Source organism: Sebastes fasciatus, chromosome 15, assembly GCF_043250625.1.
Source record: "Sebastes fasciatus isolate fSebFas1 chromosome 15, fSebFas1.pri, whole genome shotgun sequence".
Classification (NCBI taxonomy): domain Eukaryota; kingdom Metazoa; phylum Chordata; class Actinopteri; order Perciformes; family Sebastidae; genus Sebastes; species Sebastes fasciatus.
The window spans coordinates 2,526,752-2,545,076 of record NC_133809.1 but is presented as its reverse complement, the minus strand read 5'-3'; the positions used below and the strand labels follow the sequence as shown (position 1 = coordinate 2,545,076).

At 41.7% G+C, this 18,325-nt stretch overlaps 1 protein-coding gene across 6 annotated transcripts in view; it reads right to left on the bottom strand.

Annotated features, from left to right (window-relative positions):
- The window catches only part of ppp2r5eb (protein phosphatase 2, regulatory subunit B', epsilon isoform b), a 53,932-nt gene that overhangs the window by 22,518 nt on the left and 13,089 nt on the right, over positions 1 to 18,325 (bottom strand). For 3 of the 6 annotated variants that reach the window (XM_074661263.1, XM_074661267.1, XM_074661262.1), the window contains exon 2: positions 15,616 to 15,779. In XM_074661263.1, coding sequence (XP_074517364.1) covers positions 15,616 to 15,779 — 164 coding nt within the window. Of the gene's footprint in view, positions 1 to 3,171; positions 3,305 to 15,615; positions 15,780 to 18,325 lie in introns of those variants that run through there. The other 3 variants (XM_074661264.1, XM_074661266.1, XM_074661268.1) reach the window with 2 other exon arrangements.

The window sequence follows — 18,325 nt, the reverse complement described above, 5'->3', positions numbered from 1 at the left end:
AGTTTAAAAAGTCACACATATCATCTCCATCATAAGAGGAACTGTGCGTCCCTGCTGTTGCTACTGGGGCCCATAAGCCAACGGGGTTAAACATTACATAAAGGATTACAGTGAGAAGAGATGATAAACGCTGACTGTCACAACATCTGTTCTGTTTAGTCTTAAAAAAAAACTGAAAAAACAACAGGAAGACAGACGCGACCCAGCAACATGGCCGCCATCAGCTGTCCATCCATGCAAATCTCCACAGGAAGCTGGCACACGACCAACCGGTCGACTATTATGACACCGTGTTGACATTCACATGCGTGTACTCATGTACTCACATATGGTTGTTAAGCAGTGACCAGTGCCAGACACACTACAATACAGAGATCAATGGGACTCCTGCTGGGATATTAACCTCCGACACATTCAGGCTTTTTGTGGGAAATACTTTAGGAGTTTAATAAATATTTAATAAATCTACCTGGTGTCTGAGGCAAAGAGAGAACAAACAATAAACAGAGATGAACCCTGATAGACGTGGAAGGAGTTTGATTGTGTTCAACGAGCCGCGGTTCCATTACGATGTCACTTTGAGGATGTAAACATGCAGACTGGAGACCAAAGTGGACTCCACCAGTCAGAGCGAAACAGCTGTAACCACGGCAACCCAGTCAAACCGTCAAAACACATGCCGACCTGGATTCACAGTCTACCAAACCTGGCGCAACATCATTAACCCTTTAAACTGCATCTATACAATGACATAAAATAGCAACGATTGCCCATCACAAGTTCAGAGTCCAATGTGACGTTAGGGCTGGGCGGTATGGCCGAAACCGTCTATCACGATATAGATCATTTCATATATCAATAATATACACTCACCGGCCACTTTATTAGGTACACCTTGCTAGTACCGGGTGGTCTTCATCTGCTTCAAGGTTGGAGGTGTTGTGCGTTCAGAGATGGTATTCTGCATACCTTGGTTGTAACGAGTGGTTATTTGAGTTACTGTTGTCTTTCTATCATCTCCAACCACTCTGCCCATTCTCCTCTGACCTCTGACCTCTGACATCAACAAGGCATTTCCGTCCACACAACTGCCGCTCACTGGATATGTTCTCTTGTTGGGACCATTCTCTGTAAACCCTAGAGATGGTTGTGCGTGAAAAACCCAGTAGATCAGCAGTTTAATACTCAGACCAGCCCGTCTGGCACCAACAACCATGCCACGTTCAAAGTCACTTAAATCCCCTTTCTTCCCCATTCTGATGCTCGGTTTGAACTTCAGCAAGTCGTCTTCACCACGTCTAGATGACGTAATGCATTGAGTTGCTGCCATGTGATTGGCTGATTAGCTATTTGTGTTAACAAGCAATTGAACAGGTGTGCCTAATAAAGTGGCCGGTGAGTGTATATCATGATACAGCATGTTTTCTGGTAATTCAATAAATAGTCTATATGAAATAACCACATGGTTAAGCCTATTTTTGTATACTCCTGTGTAAATTAAATACTTGATAAAGTATTTTTCTCATTTTAAGAACTTGAGTGCAAAATGATCAGAACAGCTTGAAGTGAAATTATAAGGGAAAAAAAGACCTAAATATAGGCCTAGCCTTTATCACGATAGAAACGATATATAGAAATATTAGGGCTGCCAATCGATTCGAATATTTAATCGTGATTAATCGCATGATTGTCCATCGTTAATCGAGATTAATCACCAATTAATCACACATTTTTTTATCTGTTCATAATGTACCTTAAAGGAGATTTGTCAAGTATTTAATCCTCTTATCAACATGGGAGTGGGCAAATATGTTTATTATGCAAATGTATGTATATATGTATTATTGGAAATCAATTAACAACACAAAACTATGATAAATATTGTCCAGAAACCCTCACAGGTACTGCATTTAGTGGCATGTCTGTAAAGGGGAGACTCGTGGGTACCCATAGAACCCATTTTCATTCACATATCTGGAGGTCAGAGGTCAAGGGACCCCTTTGAAAATGATAGTTTTTCCTCGCCAAAATTTAGTGCAATGTTGGAGCGTTATTTATTCTAGTTTTATATGATACCAGTATTTTCACTCTAGCTTTAAAACATAAATATATTCAGTTTTCAATGATATCAAACAGAGAAAAGCAGCATGTTTGCTTGATAAATGACTTAAAATGAGAGTATGTAATGTTTTGATGCCACTGTGGCCACAAATTACTATTATGGGATAGCGGTAAATGCTAAAACATACTGTAGTTTAACAGAAGAAGAGAAAAAAAGAGTCATAAAGTCAGCAAACCGACTCAGTAATGGCCGTTACACACTGATATCTAGCTAACATTAGCCACTATTAGCTACTGGTCATAGCTGCAAAATCCCTCAGTGTACTGAATGGTGGTTTTTGCTTTGAACTTGTCATTTGTAAGAGGAAGAATGTATTATTTCTTCTTTCAAACAGTTATATAGTCTCGCTTTTAAGGACAAACTGATTATCAAAAATCTGTTGATCGACTAATCAACTAATCAGAAGAACCACATTCAGCCAGTTTGATGCTATTTCCTTGTTTGAAACTGTATTGCAGTTGATTTTGACTTTAGAAACCAGACTAGTTATTGCATTAGGGCATAATCACAATGATTTCGGTCAATATTGAGATCACGATTATTTAACACAACAACTTATTGACTTTGGAAACATCATGCATTTAGAGAGAAAATATTTTTCTTGTACATTTTAAAGTTAAATGCATCAATCTGGTGCACTTTGAGAGCAAACTTGAGAGGCTAGATCTATGAGGAACTTTGTGCTCTAGTAAACAATCTAATAAACACACTGGTTGTATAGATATGAATGGTGATACGGCAAAAAAAAGGTCACACCCAGAAAGCACGGTAAACGAGACGGGGTCCGTGTTTCAAGATGAGTCGGGTGTGTTTACGACATCATCGCAGTTGGCTGACAGTCGCACCAGGAGCAGGGCACAGCGAGCAATAAGCGAGAAGTACGTCCGATGAGGGCCAGCCAGAGCGGTGAAAAGCGCACTGCTGCTCAATAATCGTTATTAAACACTGAAGAGTATGTTCTTCAACTCAACACAGCTGTACACTCATATTATGCCAAGAATGGTTGCAGCACAAAGAGTACTACACATGCATGTACTGTACATACGTACATGTGCTGGACCAGTACAGGTAACGGGCAGGATTCGTGTAACGGAAGACCTCCAACATATACATATATGTCCATGACTGAGATGTAATCCCCCCGTGTCCCTATCGCCATGTTCTCAGGTCTCATATAAGCGTCCCCTGCGAGGCGCCAGGCTGCTGTCAATCATTAACACATGCAGCCGTTCTGGGTAAACTTTGTTCCACAGTTCCCGCAGCCAACAACGCGGCAGATGGCAGAGCGACGGAGGCCGAGTCACTTTCACTCCCGTGTTTAGGTAACAAGGTGTCACAGGTACTAAAAGTCTGAATTACACTGCGCTGAGACAAACTAGGAGACTCCTGTGAGCTCCTAATGAGAGCAAACACTGCAGGAAGCATCAACAGTGCTTCATTAGTGACGTGCAATGAAATGACTAAGAGCTTCAAACTGCATGAAATGTCTAGAGAGCTTTTCCTTTTCTATTTTCTTTTGAGCTACACATGAAAAGAAGGCTTTAAGGACGGGTTCACAATTTTTAAACCTGGAGTGCAAATTCTCTTTTCTCTTCTCATTTTCTGACAGTTTATAGACCAAACAACAACTAATCAATTAATAGAGAAGATAATCAATAGATTAACTGACTTGCAATCCAACTGAAAACAATAGTCAGGGGCATCAGCTGTGCCAAGTTTGGCAGTAACTGAAAGGGTTAATTGAGGTTTTTTGAAGTAGGGTTGTATGTATAAACTCCGAGACATCAGTATCTACGGTGGCAAGGTGGCGTTGTTTGGTACCAGCTGGACAGACCCCTTACATAACTGACAGGTCCCAGGTTTGACCCCCCGACAGCTGATGTGTCACGTCAAACGTTTCCTTGAGTAAGACTCAGAGCATGGAGTCTGAGATGCAGATTGTGCAGGAAAGATCACCTGTGACGGTTCACACACAAAGACGACGTTCACTAGTCCAGGTGAGAGGGCCGGGTCGCTGGCCGGACTCACATAGAAGGAATTCCACCAGACGTGAGCACAGTTCAACACAACACAGGACGTACCTGTCCTTCACCTCGCCTCTCTCAACACCTTTATAACACCAGAGCCAAGACACGCATTGGTCGACATGTGCACATGTTAGTGTCAGGAGAAGATCCGTCAGTACATGCTAATCTCCACACCGTGTGTTGGGTTAGGCCTGGTTTCGTTTAGATTTGATCGATTATGGCTGGACCTCAATACCTACTGTTAGTATCAAAAACTATCAAGTAGCACAACTCAAGGCCAGATGTGTACTCGCTTTACTTATTCTTTGATTAGTTCCTAATAAGTAACTCATTTAAATCACAATTTTGCCAGATTCATTTAGGCAACGCTCTTACGACTGCTTGCGTCTAGACTAGGGCTGTCAAAGGTAATGCCATAATAACGCATTAATGCAAATTTGTTTTAATGTTAGTAATTCCTTTAACTCATTAACGCAACTCTTTTAGGTTGTAGCGGCTCAGTTTTAAAGTTAGAGTGAAAATACTGGTATCATATGAAACTAGAAAACCTGATGAATCCATCGGTACCAACCATGTCATACATGGATGGATCTGTTGGGCTGCAGTTTGCCATGTTCTGATTGGAGCATATTGTTTTATGCTACATGCAGTACCTGTGAGGGTTTCTGGATCAATATCTGTTATTGTTTTGTGTTGTTAATTGATTTCCGATAATATATATATACAGACGTTTGCATAAAGCAGCATATTTGTCCACTCCCATGTTGATAAGAGTATTAAATACTTGACGAATCTCCCTTTACATTTTGAACAGATAAAACATGTGCGATTAATCACAATCAATTAATTTAATCGATTGACATCCCTAGTTTAGACAACATCTAAATTTGAAAAGCCTTCTTTTGTGTCGGTACCAAATCTCAGGTATCTTATCAGCACTTGTACCCCAAATGTTTTATTTCAATTGATACGAATCCTCCTATTATCAATTCATCATTTCTCACTTATGATTTTGCTTATTGATTCAAGTTTCTGTATGAATCCTGGTACAGATTTGTTTTATATTAATATTAAAAACAAACTCAACGGTGGCACACTGAAGTGAAATCTTGACCGAGTAAGCAGAAACTGAAACAAACAGAAACTGGAATGAGGGAGTTTTCATCAGCAGAAAACAGCAGATACACTTTAATAAACAGCTGAAAAAACAGTAATGGAGTTGAGCTGATTAGTCGATTCATTGATTAGTGAATCGACAGAAACAACAACTTTTATAATAGAATAATCGCTAAAGTCGATTATCAAGCAATAATGCCAAACATCGTCTGCTTCCTGCTTCTCAAATGTGCAGTTTTATATCAATTTAAATTACATTTGTTTGGGTTTTAGATTGTTGGATGAATAAAACAAGACAACTAAAGTCAGTGGTTGCAACCCTATGTTGTAAACACTATACTTCTACTACAATAATTTCACTTTCACTTCACTTTCATAGTATATTATTTGAGAAATAAAAGAAAGTAAAACATTTACTGTAATGGAGTTGAACTGATTAGTTGATTAACTGATTAGTGAATCGACAGAAACAACTTTGATAATAGAGTAATCGTTTAAGTCGAGCTTCTCAAATGTGCAGTTTTATATCTTTTTAAATTACATTTATTTCTGTTTTAGATTGTTGGATGAACAAAACAAGACATCTGAAGTCCAACCTTGGTCTGTGGGTAAAATGACATGCATTTTTCTATATTTTTAAACGTTGTATAGACTTCAATTAATCAAAAAGCATAGTTGATAATGACAGTAATCAGTAGTTGCAGCCCTATGTTGTAAACACTATACTTGTGTATTAGCGCATGCTTGAAAACAAAGCAGGTGGAAGCTCTGCAGGCCCAAACTTCACTTTCAAACTTCAGATTTCTTATGAACTACTGAGTCTTCTTTGGAACTGGTTTCCCGTTCAGAACCGGTTTGAAACCCGGTCACGGAACGAATCCGCCCTCGTAGAAACGTCAACACAAAACAAACACTTTCCTCCACATCGAGTCCTAGAATGTACTCATTCCACCTGTGAACTTTCCATTCTCCTCTCAGCCAGTGAAAACACTCGTCTTCTGTTACCGTTCCCGGTCCATTTTAAGTCTACCTTTCCATCTGCCTCTCACACACATGACAGGCTGGGCCGGCTGCTAGCAGCGACAGCCCTTGACAGCAAGAGGCTAACTTTAACACTCAATGTTCCCATACACACACACACACACCATACCACACACATAATACTGCCACTCACTTAATCAGGTTTCCTCTCCCTGTTAGGCACCAACAGAAGAAAAAAGGACAGTCATGGACTTTGGAGCTGATTTGAGCCAAACATGTGGACAAGTGAAGTTTGGTGGACCCCACGCTCCTTCTTGTGGCTTGTTTGTAGCGAGTGGGGCTGGGAAAATGTAAAGAGACACCTCGTGGATCGGGTTTCTCCTGAGGGGAGGACGTGGAGGGGAGGGAAGACGAGGCGGCTTTGGCGGTGGGCTTCATTGGCCAAACGGAGACCAGAGGAAGCCGCAAAGAGAGAGAGAGAGACATGGGCGGGTTGAACAGCGTTGAACAACATCGTACATCTCTCACTTTTCTTTCTGTTTTCTGCTGCTCTCTTTTTTTGTTTAAAAGCCCGCTGCCCAGAGAGGTCAGAGACGGATCAGTCCTCCTACACGAGCTGGACGTGAGCCGGAGACGTGAGAGGAACCTAATTCAGGGTGAAAATGCCGACGACACGCTCGGCCACATGAGGATTTGGCCCACGTTAGCCCGGGTTGCTGCTGAAATCAGATCTGTGCTCTCAAGGCTGTGTTTGTCATGTTTTTCCCCCATTTATACCACAGCGTCTGTGATGGGAGGGGGGTCGATGGTGAGAAGTCAGAGCAGCTAACGTCAGCGTGGAAGGAGAAGAGAGAAACCTCCAGGAGGGCTGGGAGCAGGAGAACACTCAAGTCTCAGGAGGAGGAGGAGGACGGGGAACCGGATTTTTTACGGACGTTGGTGGACTACAAATTTTCACTGGTACTTTCAGTTTACCAGCCATGTTGGAACATGTTGGATAACTTCCTTAAATCTATTTGTCTTTTGTTGGTGAAAGGCAAATAGGAGTCTATGTCCATGATTAATCGCACATTTTTTATCTGTTCAAAATGTACCTTAAAGGGAGATTTAACGTTGACAGCCCTGATCACAATAGAACTGTAACAGTCAAATTGATACGTATTTTATATTGAAGGGATTCCTAAAAGAGCTTTTCAGAATTTGATGAGCTAGACGTTATGTTTGCATGAATATTTATGAAGGTATGAGGGAGTTTCGATTGCTAAACCATCGTTTTTACAAATCACAGCACTGATTATTTAAATCACAGCGATACCGTAGTGCTTTATCTAAACTAAATATTAGAGATGTCCAATTCCATTTTGTTCCTTCCCGATACAGACTCCGATACCTGAATTTGCGGTATCGGACGATACCGATTTCCGATCCGATACCAGTGAGATAAATATAATATCTTCATCGCTTTCGGGCTATTTTTGTAGAATTTATCCCGTCGTTGAATTGTGGTTTCCAGCGTTTGCTGCAACAGGTCTTCCTTTTTTGCTTCTTGTGATATCTCAACATCATGATATTTAACTATCACTAAATATGCATGTTTTTGCATGCGAAGAGAGGAGAAAGGGAATGAAAGAAGAATAGGATGGACAGATTCCCAGACAGAGGAGGAGTTGAGTTGGTTTGGCTGAGAGGAACCATCTCCTTCCTCCTCCTCTTCCTCTTCCACCACCGAACATTAAAGGACTCCTAATCCTTCCTCCAGGTTTCCCGCCAGCCTCGTCACCTCTCTCTCTCTCTCTCTCTCTCGCTCTTCTGTTTGCATTCCTCGTTCTACCTCCTTCAGCGAACGTCTCCGTGGAAACACTTAATGAAGCCCAAACTATGCAGCAACTGTAACATGTATTTAAATGAGATTATATAATTCCTACTGTATATTTACGATATATCACTGCAGACTCTTTTCATACCACGGTACGTGAAAGGTGGATTCATCGCGGCCATGTTGCTATGCCAACTCCGGTGGTAACCAGGGAGCTTGCTGGCAATTTCTTCCTGCCCTCCTCTTATGAATGTTTATTACTTTGGAGGAAACTTTTCAGCGTACACATGCTCGAGTAACAGCTGCACAATTTCATAAAAAAAACCTACAGGCAGCCAGAGCAGGTAATGCTTTCAATTTCCCTTTTTTGATTTCTCAGCTTTTTATTGAACCTTTATTGATTCAGGAGACTCTCGCTGAGCGTCCATGTGTTTTTGTTTTTGCTTCACATTCAGAGTGTTGTATCCAAGTCCAACTTGGGAGCTGTGTAGTACAACCTGAGCCTTGTGCTGGGGGATTAAGGGCCTTGCTCAAGGGCAGTTTGCCAGTAGTTGTTGAGGGAGGTGTCATTCTTATAAACTTCATTTCAGATTTTCTCTTCTGTTACGGGATACAAACCAGTAAGGCGCCATCAGGATCTAATCTAAATACTCATTCACACACCGATGACACGACCTTTGGGGGCAATTTGGGGTTCAGTATCTTGCTCAAGGACACTTCAACTTTCTGACTGGTGGACGACATGCCCTACCCTCCGAGCCACAGCTGTCCAGACTAAAAGGCAACCACAGAGTGAAACATAGAGTTTGAAAACTAAAACAGCGTCTTCAAACGTCTTCGTTTTAGGGGCTCGAAAATGCCGGAGTAGTGTGGACGCTGGGCATGAACTAGGGCAGCACACTGCACACACAATCGCAATCACAATTTTGACTTCACACAAACAAATGAACATGATCAACTGCGATATTGACGTTTAAAATGCGTGTTACGCTGATAGAAAACTCTGCTGCATATCAAATCAAGCGCTTCCTAAACTAACAGCCAGCCATAGAGTAGAAACACTATATAATACTTGTTTTGCTCGCCTGTTCTCTCTCTAGTATTACAGAGCAAATAGGCAAAATGAAAATGCATTGAATTCAGGTTAAGAAGAACCTTAATTTAAGTCTTACATGATGTATGTACATGTATATTAGCAGGAATGTAGCACAACATAGAAGTGAAAGCAGTGCTCGGTTTATTTAATTGTGAATTAAAAATAATTTGCCCCTAAAATCAACCAATAATTGCGACAAATAATCGTGATCTCAATATTGATTCGAAGTAATCGTGATTATCATTTTGGCCATAATCATGCAGCCCGAGCATAAACATAGTAAAAGTAATATTGAATGAATGTAGCCTCAAACATGACGTCAGAGTCCCTTGGATTGACCGCAAGGTCACAGTCTTTCCAATAAGCTCTCACACAAAACCTCTAGATAGAGCTGACTGGCAGCATGAAGAAAAAGCCTCATAGTTAAACTACAATCACACCTCTGCAGCTCAGTCTGACCTGTTATGCAGCGTCAGGGTCCCAGAGTTTGTCTCTAAACACCTTGAAGCCGGGCAGAACTCTGGGATTTTGTCATGTGAAAATGTGTATTTTAGTAAAGTTCAAGGCACATCCGGAGCCTGGACTTGTCAGCATTTTCTTGGTTCTGTAGATCAGTATTTTAAAAAAATTCACAAAGGTAAGCAACTATCTGTTGAACCAGGGGCGTCGCTTCTGGTGTGAAGAGAAATCGACCGGGTCTATTGTGAAAATTCCTCCTGCGTGCGTCATGCTTTTACCCAGGGATCCCCTTGAGGAAACTGCGCCCTCCTGGTCTTCCTCTAAACGTCTAAGAATGAGCTGCACTGCCAACGACGGGATTTATGTAATCCACCGTGCTTTACCGAGACCCTGCTTGTCATTCTCTGGCTGAGGTCTGACCTGCGACGGTGACTAACCCACGAGGAAGAGGAGGTCTTGATGATGTGCTTTTGCAGTCTGCTAAACCGACAGTACATCTGTCCAGATATACGCCCACTGCTGCTGCTGCTGTTGCTGCTGCTGCTGTGTACATGTGTACCTCAAGGCGGGAGGGAAAACGCAGAGAGATTATGGAAATAGAGAGAGAGAGAGAGAGAAACACAGCAAAGCCGCTTCCTCCATTAGAAAGAAAAAATATGAAAATATGCACCAAAAAGAGAAAGGTTAAATGAAGGACAAGCGGGAGAACAGGTTGAGTTGCGGCCACAAAAAAGAGGAACCACATCCCCACTGCCACGCTGAGTGAGAACATCCTCTATGGGTTTTAATAAATGAATAGAAAGCAAGAAAACAGGAAATCCTTTTGTGAAAACAGCGTAAGTTATGTCGTAGAAATAAAAGATACCCGCTGTATCCCCCCCCCTCTCATCTCTTTCTTATAAAACAATCATTTAGCAATAGATGCAGACTTCAAAAGGAATAGGAGACAAGTCTGGAGAGTATTTACAGAAAAAAACTAAGAATCTTTTATCTAAAATGACGACAACAATGCAGCATGGAGGTAACAAATAAACATTAGGGCTTTCAAATTTAACGCGTTTAACGCAACTTGCGATTTTTAGGTTGTCAGTTTTAAAGCTAGAGTGAAGATACTGGTATCATATGAAACTATAAAATCAAATGAATCCATCAGTACCAACCATGTCATACTAGCTTGTTGCGAATGAGATTAAATAACGCTCCAAACTTACGCTAAATTTTGGCGAAGAAAAACAAATCTTAAAAAACAGAAATGTAAATATATCCCTGACCTGTTTCTCTGGACGCTGGAGTAAAACATCCCCAAATGGGTCGAGCCTCGGGGCGACCTCAGACTCTGCCAGCCAGTTAATAAAATAAAGCGCTGCCCGATACACATCTCCCTGGCAGTTATATAATGCTGAGAGAGATTAGAGGTAGAGGAGCGCTGTGAGTAAAAGTCAGCGATTGTGTGGCGGTACCTGAAGGCCACACGTGTGTTATGGTCATCTGAGGTTGGCTGATTTTATTTAACAATCCAATTTGACTGGTTGGCGGTCCAACGTGGAGGATTTGGGCATTCGTCACAGAGAGTCTACTGTTTATCTGTGGCTTTAAGTTCACAACAGACAAGTGGAAGAGGCAAACTTAATCCTTGTTCTTCCACTTGGTTCAAACAGACATATATGGGAGTGGAGGAGGGAGGTTAGAGTGGTTGTCTTGTGACCAGACGGAAGGTATAAACAAGACACTTCAGCTCCTTTACAAACTACAGGCTGAGCAGAACAAGTCAAAGTCTTTATACACCAGCTCTCGTTGGGCCTGGAAGTGGTCGAAATTGTTTTGCTACCTTCGCATTTGTGAATCGTTGCTCCATGCCTACATCTCAAAATCTGCATGCTGAAGCTGTTTCTGCTCACGTATGACCATCGGAGAGCTCGTAACTCCTCATAATCCAACACTAATCTTTAACTTTTCATTGTGACTCCTCTGCAGCCACTGTTGTTGTTCTCAAGTTTTGTCACAGCTTAAAGGAATAGTTCTGTCTTTCAGAGGTTGTAGTGGGTCTCAGTCTTAAAGCCAGGGTGAAGATACTGGTATCATATGAAACAAGAAACCCTAACCAACATAAACTTTGAAAATGGCCATGACAGTTTTTCCTTGCCAAAATTTAGCGCAAGTTTGGAGCGTTATTTAACCTCCTTCACGACAAGCTAGTATGACATGGTTGGTACCGATGGATTCATTAGGTTTTTCTAGTTTCATATGATACCAGTATCTTCACTCTACATCCTAAAAATCGCGAGTCGCATTAATGCGTTAAAGAAATTAGTGGTTGTAGATGTTTTGGCTTCACTTTTGGGGAGTTGTCATGCCGCTGCGTGCGCAAAATACAGCGGCATCTTGTGAAAAACTTCCCTGAGCGTCATGGCTACTGTCCAGAGAAAAAAAGTAATATACAACAGAAAATCAAATATCTGGAGAAAATTGTATTTATATTTTGCTTTTAGGAGATGCAGTGAATTCAGGTGGAGAAGAACCGTATTGAGTCTTATTTTGATGCAGCAGGAATGCAGCACAACATGGAAGTGAAAGCAGTCATCGGTTTATTGAATATTTTGTCCCTAAAAATCAATAAATAAATGTGATAATGATCTCAACATTGATCACAAATAATCATGATTATCATTTTGGCCATAATCGTGCAGCCCTACTCTCAGCTAATCATGATCATGCAGATTATTATGAGTTCAAAATAAAGGAAAATCCTTCATATCTGCTGTGCACAGACGCTCCACCAGCAGCCACGCTGCCTGTCCATACAGAGGCTTTACACCACCCTCAAACAGAACCACACATCACTGATGCCATGACTTAACAACATGACAGCACTGTGTTTTACTCCATAACGTACAGTAAGTCTCTCTCTGCAGGAGCAGGATACAGTAGAGAAGCAGCAGACAGGGAACAACACCTAGAAATGAAGTCTGTTATCGGCGACGCGTCCGACTGGGTTTCTAATTCAGGACGGCCCGACTCTGTTGTGAGTAACCCACCTCCTGAGGCGAACTGTGCAGCGGTTAAGAGCTCCAGTAAGAGTTGCTCGGCGGTCAGGAGCAGCAGACTGGGATTGTACTGGGGAGGTGAGAAATGTGTGGAGCTGTGTGAATGTGAAGTGAACGTGTGAAACTAAAGCAGGGAGCTGCTGAAAAAAAGACCGACCATGTGTCACCGAGCCACGGATAAATACAGAACGACTATAAAAGACAAACTAAAATAAACTAGGACAACAACTGACAGTATATCCTGTACAGTAGTAAGCAGTGATGCTGCTAGGTACGCGGCCTGCGTCTCTGACACATTCAAATCCAAAAGGACGCAGTAAACTCACTATCGACACTTCCAGGGGACACGCCGTACTTTCCCTGATAATGCTTCATTATGAACTAATCAGGTAGATTTCCTGCTGTGATTTTCAGAAAAGGAAATGAGACCTTATGCTCTCTAGGAACCGTCATCTGCCTCTTTCAAACCATTCAAACAGGCCTGATGTTGTTTGGGTATTATTGTGTGTACTTCTACAACAGTAAGTGTGTGTATGAGGGTGGAGGTCAGGTGTGCTGCTGTTTACAGAAGGACGACAAGTATAGGTGGAGCATGAACGCAGACTCACATACACACACAAACACACATACACTTTAACATATAAACACAGGGAGAGCCCCCTTCCTGTCCTGATCATAAACCCCGCCCTGAGCAGGAACCAGGAAGTGGTTGTCCATTAAAACTCCTGACAGGTGACGGATCCGTCTGGTTTCTGTGTGGCAGCATTCCTGCTGTCAACACCGAACCACAGCCACCGCTGCGTGAAACGTGAAGGGGGTGTCTCATTGTGTATTTCTACGCCCAAGTGCATACCACACATCGCCCAATTATGCACACAGCAAAACACTCCACTGCTTAGTAGTACGCTGGCATTCCTTAGAGACAACATCATGTCTGAAGGTCGCTGCCATCTCCAGTCTCTAATAATTCATAAAATTTCATGATGGCATCTGTGTGCAGAGAAAAGCTCAAGAGACAGAAACACTCTGGCGGTGAGTAGTTTACATGTTAAAGAACAAGTTGTGGTAAAGCTGAAGCTAATTCACTGCAAAGTCTTGACACCACAAGGCACACATCGGATGAACATATCTATTGGCCCACCTAGACGTCAAGACTGGTTCGTCCATGTGTACAAAGTCATATCGAGAATGACTCAAGATCCCTGTGCACATCTCTTGCCCACACCAAGCATACATAGTACTGCGTCGGATTGCACGCAGCATGTAATTTCTTTGGATTTGGACCAGCGGTTTTAAAATCCTTTGTCAGGCGGTCTTTGTTTTATTCAATAGTTCCATATAAGTTTGGCCCAACACAACCGCATGGCTCTGATGTCTAATCAAACTTCTGCAGAGCCCAGCGTGTAGTCACGTTTTTCAGGAGGTGTGCAGCGCGTCTCTGCGTCTCTCTGCGAGCTCCTCAAACCATCTGTGCAGGAGCTTTTCAGCAGAAGTATAAAAAGACACCACATAAGTCCGGCTGAGTTTCAGGGATATTTGTGTAAACTGATGCAGAAATACACAGAATATTTGACATGCAACAAAAGTCCACGGCCGCCCTCAAACCGGGGACGCCACGACCACATTGTTAGCATTCATTCTTTTTTTCAAGTCATTCAAGCAGCTTAAATAATTAGGATTTTGGGACTGTATTCTTTATGCGTTTGTCCAAGGACAGAACTCACCTCAGCTAACACCTGCTTTAAGTTGCTCTATTGTAAAGGCTCGTCTACAGAGGAGGCTTTTTCAGCTGTGTTTTCCGTCATGCAGTTTGTCTCACACCAGCCCGTGCGCATGAAAAGGCGTATAAATCCCATGATAATGCACAAGGCGTTTAGTATGCAATAAGTGTGCCTGATGCAATGTACACGCAATTGTGTATAACTGCTACGGTAAGAGTTAATGTCGTAGAAGAATAAGCGACAAAGATCACTTATTACCCAACAAATACAGGACTTTTAACCAGGAGAACCCGTGAGTGAGACCGTTGTTGACCGGTGTTTTGTTTCGTAAGTTACGTTAGTGACATTTGTGACGTTTTTTAATTGACGTTTGTGACGTGTTTTCTGTAGTTGTGTTACGTTGTTTCTGTACGTGTTTTACTTAGTTTACGTACTTATTTTAAGCCCAACCTTGACATTTTCCCTTACCCTAACTAAGTGGTTTTCTTACATAAAACTACAGACGTTTGCATCATGTAAAGGTGGCACGCGAACAGGTTAAAATGTGTACTCGTGGCACGCAGAATATCCGTGTGATGTCGTGGTATTTATACGCCTTCCTGCGAGACCGAGTTTCTCACATACTTCAAATCTTCTTCCTTCTGTTTAACACATGTTAACTACAGTGATTGTACATTGAGATGCTTTCTGCCATCCATAATTTGCATTCCTCAACTCAGCAATCTTACAACTCGCTGGAGTGAACAGGTCATTCAACAGGTGGGGCTGTCACCTTTTATTTGAAATGCTCTCTGATCTGTTGCATGTCTTGTTGACCTGTCGGTAAACTGGGTAATTGCTGCTTTATTCACTGAAGACAAAAAGCAGAAAACAGGCTTCTTTTTTTTAAATGCATGTGCTTTGCAGTAACTCTGAGGCAGCGGAGGCGGTATGAATGAACGGAGTGATCAATATAAAAAGTACAAGGTAGTTTAAGATGAGGCTGACTTGAATTATAAAAAAGTGACGGCATATCTGACTTTAATAAGTCACACTTTAAAACACTGTTTAAACTGATCTGTATCAAAGTAAGTTGCGCCTACTGAAGCGACACTTTCATCAACAAGCTTCATCTGTGAATCAATCTTCTTATCTGTGTATCATAATCAACTGAATACGAGTACTTTTAAATGGATATGAGCAGTTACAACATTCACACACACCCCCTCCCCTCCTCCCCTCCTCCCGTCTTACCCTTGAGCAGTGGCAAGGGCGTGAGCTCTATGGGTTTGCCCTGAGAGCGGAACTGGGACGAGCTCTGCGACCGCTTCTGCTTGGCCTTCCTGACAGACTTCCGTGAAAATCCGTCCACTTTGTCCACAGATGGAGACGTGGTGGCTGCCGAGGACATAGCCCTGCTGGGAGAAACACACAGGAGAGGTGAGGGGGGAGAGCGGTTAACACAATCACATTAGACATGCGTTTCGAGAGCGCTCAGTGCTCTGAGGGCAGAGTGATTAACCACAGAGTTTTACACAACTCACACTGGACTTCAGCTCCAACAGTACTCATGTTAAAACTGATTTTTATCACATAAACTTGATTCATATTAAAAGACTCGATTATCAAAGTGCCTTCAAGGTTCATCACTTGAGATTCAGACATTTTTCTGAATATTTGGAGCCCCAAAGTGTTTGATATTAAGACATAAATAGAAACTTGATGAAACAATAAATTGTGAAATCATTTGATGAATTATTAAAACTCAATTCATTGTTATTTCATCATTATTTTCTAATGACACTTTTCAGCCAATCGTGCAGCCAACGAGCTTGAGTTTCAATAATTTATATGAAAGTATTTTACAATCTAACTGTATTTATTAATATGATTATTCCATATCATCTTATAGGGATGTCACCAGAACCGATACTTTGGTACCAAGTCGATGCCAACATTTCTACCGTACCACAGGTACCGGTGGGGCTTGAGACTAACGGCGTCCCGTCGCCCCAAGGACGATAGGAAATGTGTTTGAGACGCAGTAAACTCACTATTGACGCACCATATTCTTCCACTGATAATGTGATATTGTGAACAACAAATCCGTGTTGAAATGGGCAGGACGAGAGCTACTTAACGTTAGCTGGTAGCTCTCTTGTCCTGCTGATTGGACGAAGGTGAATTGTAATGTTATCATTAGATAAAAAAAATGTATTTAAAAAAATAAAATTGAACTCTGTATCGTGATTTTTTATTTGATTTTAAAATAAAAAATTTAATGCCAGAATCAATATATTTGCTTCATTTGAGTTGAAAAAGTGAACAAAAATAAATAGCAATATCGAATTGCAATACTTAAAAATCACAATACATATCGAATCGGCCACTACCAAATTTCTGGTATCGTGACATCCCTACTTTCTTGTCTTATTTTTTTTTTTAACTCTTTGGGGCTCCATGGGAATGCAAATTCAAAATCATTCGTTTCTTGTTGCTCGAATCACCAAACAGCCATTATCATGCAGCTCCACAGCCATACATTTGTTTTTGGTTTTTTTAAACATCCCCACTGACTTCTTTTTTCACTCTGTGTCAGTCCACCTTCCTCCAGCATTTTAGTAGTCTCACAACAAACCTGTGCAGCCACAGCAGACAGCCTCGTTTCCCAGCATGGGAGACTATTTAGGCCTCAGCTGTGGCCTGGTTACAGCGCAGTTTAAAACAAACCACTTTCCCACCTGCTAACGGACCATCACACACACACACACACACACACACACACACACACACACACACACACACACACACACACACACACACCAACAACAACACCAGTCAGACCCACAATAATGGAGCTGAGGCGTCGGCGCAGTGGGAGGAAGCGGAGGAAACGTCCACTGATGCGTGTTTGCTGCTGATTACGTCTAAAAAAAACCTCTAACAGACAAGAAAACACAAACTGCAGCTGAAGTCACACTACTTTTCTGATCCGCTCCCTGAAGCTTCATTTAACAGTCAAACTAATTCTTTTATTACTCTCTGTGTCATTAACTTCCACACAAGTTAGGCCAACAATAACTGACATACTTGTCAACCATCTCGATTTTACAGAGAAACTCCTGTTTTTCATCGCCCTCTCTCGGTTTCCTCTCGGTGTCACAGTTCTCCCGTATTTCTCCCGATTTATGACACATTTTCACACCTTTATTTCTTTTTTTTCTCGTTATCACAACCTGTTTCTGCCGTATAGCGTGTATAAGCCATGCTGTTTCCACCCGGAGAACAATACAGCTACACCTAATGTTGTTCATTAGCGTTGTGTATTGGCAAGAATCTGTCATGAGGGCTGGGTGATGACCCAAAGAACTAGATTGCGGGTACAAGCGGCCGAAATGGTTTTTCTCAGGAGGGTGGCTGGCGTCTCCCTTAGAGATAGGGTGAGAAGCTCAGTCATCTGTGAGGGACTCGGATTTAAATCTAATTTCAGGACAATTGTCATAGCATAAAGAACACACCACCATATGCATACAATCTGAAAATCTTTTTTGATGCAATCAGAACAGTGGGATCTGTATTTGCATTTATCACAGTCTAATATTTGCATGTAAACTATTCATTAAAAATCAATACAGCGTTTTTTGAGAATCGATAAAGTATCACAAAACAAAATATCGCAATATTTTTCAATATTTTCTTCCACCCCTATTGTTTACCAGCAGGAGAGAACTAATTAATTAATTTCATTCTTTAAAAGTCCCCAGAATGCAGGAAACAAAATCTAACAAATGTAAATGTTTTCTGGGGGAGGAGCCCAGACCCCCGCTAGGGTTTAGAAATCCTCCCTAATTCTGAGGTGTCAAGGTTGGTAAGTAGAAGACACTGATGTCCTGATCCAGTCCATGCAGGCCTGAGAAGGAATGAATTAGAAGTCTAGCAGAGAGCGTTATGTAATAAGACGTGA